A 4,875-nucleotide genomic window follows, 5' to 3' on the forward strand; every position below is an offset into this window, starting at 1 on the left:
CGGTGCAATCTAACCTCCGCTCAGACCGACCTGTGGGCGTGGCCGGGCCGACTCTCTTCTCTGATTGGCTGAAAGCGACGTCATTCAGGAACCCCTCTGACAGAGTTGCGACGCGAGCATGGTCGCGAGAGTCCGGTAGCGAGCCGCGTGCAGAGCGCGCAGGCCAAATAGAAGGAAAAGCTGTTCTCAAATTTGTGGTGGACAAAGTCTCAATTTCCGCAAATATTTAATCTATCTATCTATCTATCTATCTATCTATCTATCTATCTATCTATCTATCTATCTATCTATCTATCTATCTATCTATCTATCTATCTATCTATCTATCTATCTATCTATCTATCTATCTATCTATCTATCTAAAGCCTTACTTGTTTTTATTTTGTGCTAAAAGGGAGCTAATGTTGGGATTTCACGCCTACTTAGTTTTTACTTAACCTACGGTAATTTGGACTGAATGAATGAGTTTGTTGCTGAATGAATGTGAAACAAAATCAGGAACTTCTGTTTGCGTGCTTTCACTAGGTCCCCGTTGATGCATATTAAGTGACAGTATATAACTGATATTGTTAAAATCTTGAGTCAGACATGCTGAACAACGCTGCTGCTGCCTGCTGAAGATGAGAAGCTCCCAGTGTTGCCATCTGCGTAATGTAGAAGAAATGCAGGCAAAATAATCCTTAAGTGCAACTGCAGATAAATGGCGCCTCGCTGCCATATTCCATCTGTCCAGCAGATGTCAGTGTCTGTCCCTTTTGTTTTGCAGAATGCAACAGGCTTCTATTTGTACTCCAACTTGTTAAATGTAATACAGAACCCGATCGATCAATTTATCAGAAAGGTTATTTTTAAATCAAATAGACTGAGATTAAATAATTGAAGACAATCTAATTTGAGATATTGTCATAATTTCAAGGTTATGTTTGGATGGTAGTCTCTGCATAGCTTAAACTCGACAGACAGACAGGCAGGCAGACAGACAGACAGACAAATAGATAGATTATATGTAGTTGCTTTTAAAAAAAAAACATTTTACCTTGATTTTTTCTACATTTCATGTATTTCTTGTTTTTTAGTCTATTTTAAACAAACCTTAAGTTAATTCCTCTATTTTCGTCATTTGTAGAATTTAATCATATCAAATTGATGATAATGACATGTAGTGGCCACGCAGTCAAGCACATGGAATTTCTTTTTTTAAAAAAATCTATTTCGACTCTTTTTGAGACCACATAGGCCAGGTAAATTTAAATTCCACAAACCAAAACACATTGATAAATTTGGACTTTTTTCTACAGAAAATGTATATTTGCAGAAGCCCAGAGGGCAGTTTTGAATCAACCCCCCTGAGAAAACAAAACCACCGAACGTGTTTTCCAAAGGGCCAGAGCCACGAAGCAAGACACATGCATGTATAAACCCTGCCGCGTGGTGGCGCCCCTCCGTAATTTTGCTCCTCCAGCGGTTGAGAGGAGGCAGGTGCAATCAGTCTGCCCAACCGCGATTTGGTGGAGTCATTCGTCTCTGGAAGCGGCTGAGAAACACACGACACCTCCAGTGATGCGACACCAAAAGCAGCTTGATAAACTCCAGAAGAGATCTGACGGAACTTGCTCACTGCGCCTCTTCATCATCTCCACCTCCCGCCCTCGTCCTCCTCTCTCCGGGGCTCCTTCCAGCCTCCTCTCTTCCTTTCGCGACTGAAAGTTTAGGGGGGGGAAGTGGAAATGAACAACACGGGCTTCAACCAGACGGACGGCGGGCTGCTCAACAAGACCGCGGAGTTCTTCTGCTGCAACTTCTCCTCGGTGGTGACCGATAACGGCTTCGTGGCCGCGGCTCCGGACGAGCGGAGCCTTTTCATCATGAGGGTGGTCCAGATAGCCGTCATGTGCGTCCTGTCCCTCACCGTGGTCTTTGGTATATTCTTCCTGGGCTGCAACCTGCTCATAAAGTCCGAGGGGATGATCAACTTTTTGGTGACGGACCGGAGGCCGTCCAAAGAGACGGAGGCTGTGATTGTTGGAGCCTACTGATGCACTGATCAAACTGCCTTTGTTTTCCGCGTTGGCATTCGAAATCCTGAAATTAAAAAAAAAAAAAAAAAGATTTGTTCACCTTGGTGATCGGTGCCTGCTGGCGGATGAGGCTCGATGCCATCAAAGACACATTCAGGTACAGAGCTTTTTAGAGCCTGTCTTTCTAAACTATTCTCTGTCGTAATCTCAGTAGTTGGTGCACGTTTCCGTAGCAGCGTCCTCGAACATGAAAATCTTCCCGGATGCTCCCTGAAAACACCCTCTCATGTCGCTGGTGTGATGGACAATGTGACGTGTAACGTATGTTGTATGTGTTTTTTGCATACAATTTGCAGCACAGTAATGAGTGTATTCCTCCGGGTGTGGGTGATGAGAGGTGCACCGCACCTCACACACATCCTGTATCTTGTTAAGTGGAATAAATGGATTCTGTAATTAAAGCTTTCCTCTTAATTAAGGTCGATTTCTCTACAATGACTATCCCAGTCAGATCTTCCCAGATCTGAGGTGTTCAAGGGCTACAAAAAGCCGGTTCACTCGCACATTCAGGTTGAACTGACACAAAGAGGTGAGTTTTCTCGGGCGAAAAAGTGTGGAGGCCAGATGGAAATATTCTTGCAAACCTAACCATTAATCGACTTGACTCAGCTGAAAAAAAAACACCCTGCACAAGTGTGTGTGTGTGTGGTCCTGCAGCAGGGACAGAGGAAAAGACAAAATCTGCCTGTTGTGTCTGGGTCAAATTCTGTTCTGTGCAGCGGGCTGACGTCCTTCCTACCCCTCCCCCCACCCCTGTCGAAGCATCTGTTGTGCTCTCCTCCCGGCTCACCTGGACGCCGCCTCCCTGGGGCAGAAGCAGCAGCATCAGAAATGACATATCACATCAGGCCGGGGAGGATGGAGTCACGCGGGCAATCTCTTGCTGTCTGACCGGCCGTGTCACAGACTTAAACACTCCTGCCTTTTAAAAGACGCCCTTCACCCCAGCGCTCCGTCTGCTAAAGCCCTGGTTTCTCTGACGCTCACGTGCAGCTGCAGAACATGCTTCCTTTCCATCAGATAAATGCGTTTTATATCCATTTGAAGACACTGTAAGGAGCCAGTAACAGACTGGAATGTAGTTTTGAGCAGGCACAGCCACATAATCAGTAAAACTTAAAGTGCAGAGCAAAAATTTCAAATGAAGGTGAATTTATGTTTTTACCAACTCTTTAAATGTGACATGTTGACAATTGGACATTGGAGACCTTTGTTGTTTCTCAAGCCATTAGAATGATCCAGACTCCAGATTAGGTTGTTGTTTTTTTTTTAAATGGCAACAAGCAGGACTTTGGGAGCTGCGCAGCCACATTTTGTGGTTTACAGGGCCTGTGATGCTGTTTGATCCCCGGTTAGAAATGGACGAGCGTTGGTCTGACGGGGGCGCAGAAAGACCAACAATTTTAAGACAATGCAAATTGCATTCCACTGTACACGTCAGCCCGTGCGCTTTGCTTGGCTTCAGGTGATTGCTTTCATTACGGAGGGTCTGGAATAGCTTCCAGGGATGTGTTTAATATCCAGCAGAGACCAATCTTCTGTCTGCAGCTGAACCAGTGTCGGTGTGCCACAGCTATCCAGATGACTTGATATAGATTCTTATCCATTTTTGCACAGATAGAATGTCGGCGACAAAGTTGGCGGCTAAAGTTGCTGCGGAGACTCGGCCTGCTTGTGACGCGGCCTCCTGCAACGTTAACTTGCAAATTTAAAAAAATTCCTCCCCCCTCCTAAAAAAGATTCCTAGTTTATGTAACTGGTGTATTGCACAAGTCTAATCAGCATCGGAGTGCTTGTCCATATTGTTCACGAGCCGCTGGCAGCAGCATCTGCGGGGTGTTGATTACAGAGCCAAAGAGGCTCCTGACCCCCGTCTGCTCTCCGTGACTTGTGGTCCAGTTGATGAACTGAACAGCATCGCATAGCTTTAAATAACATCTTAGCATCCACGTTCTCGGCTCTCCCGTTGCCTTCTGTTCTCCAGAACTCTGTGGGGTTGATACTGCACATGTCTCTAAACCTTTTCAGCATGGTTCTGTGGTCAATAGCCCCGTTATTGATCGTCTCTAGGCGGAATACAGGACAGATGTCATATTTCAACGTCAGGAAACCAGTCTGAGCTGAGCTGACGTCACTGGGATTGTACAGAATCCGTCGCCACGGGAGTCAAGCTGTGGCCAAGCCATCCAGACTGGTCCTGAAGAACATAATCCAGTGATTGAAATCCAAGATTCCAGTTGTGTGATGAGTCATCACTCAGCTGTCGTTTTGACTGTTTCACACTCAGACACCACAGGGGCTTAACATCTGAAGAGTCCGGCCATTAGCACTCCACTGTAATCCATTTTCTGTGCTTAAATGTATGAGCGTGTGTGTGTGTGTGTGTGTGTGTGAGCGTGTGTGTGTGTGTGTGTGTGAGCTTGTGTGCGAAGTAACATCAAGGACGCTACTTCTAAGAAAAAATACAGCATCAAATCTTCGGGAATATGTAGCTTTTTTTGCTCTAATGTCTACAGGAAAAGTGTTGCTTTCAACCGAAGCTCTAATACACTCAATTTAGCACTAATTCAGGTTTCACTGAACTTTAAAAACCCATTTCTTCTCATCAGATTTCTTTAATATGACAAAAAGAGAAAGAATTCTTGTCTATTCAAGTTATACAATTGAAACAATAGATAAACATCACTACGTTATTCAGTGTGCCTAACATATTTTTCCTTTTGTGCGTATTTATATAGACATTTGTTACATGTTAAATAAAGCAAATTACAAAGTCGGATTTAGACCATTGCAATGT

At 44.6% G+C, this 4,875-nt stretch overlaps 1 protein-coding gene across 1 annotated transcript; it reads left to right on the plus strand.

Moving 5' to 3' along the window:
* The first annotated feature begins 1,241 nt into the window (after nt 1–1,241).
* rprma (reprimo, TP53 dependent G2 arrest mediator candidate a) lies at nt 1,242–2,107 on the plus strand. Its single transcript, XM_003961942.3, has one exon. It carries the CDS (start codon nt 1,728–1,730, stop codon nt 2,034–2,036), a length of 309 nt encoding a protein of 102 aa, XP_003961991.1. The 5' UTR covers nt 1,242–1,727; the 3' UTR covers nt 2,037–2,107.
* The last annotated feature ends 2,768 nt before the right edge of the window (nt 2,108–4,875 follow it).

Source organism: Takifugu rubripes, chromosome 1, assembly GCF_901000725.2.
Source record: "Takifugu rubripes chromosome 1, fTakRub1.2, whole genome shotgun sequence".
In the NCBI taxonomy this organism is placed as follows: domain Eukaryota; kingdom Metazoa; phylum Chordata; class Actinopteri; order Tetraodontiformes; family Tetraodontidae; genus Takifugu; species Takifugu rubripes.

What these genes read in the sequence shown, in the direction of transcription:
- rprma (XM_003961942.3), top strand. Translation starts at nt 1,728, where the DNA reads ATGAACAACACGGGCTTCAACCAGACGGACGGCGGGCTGCTCAACAAG.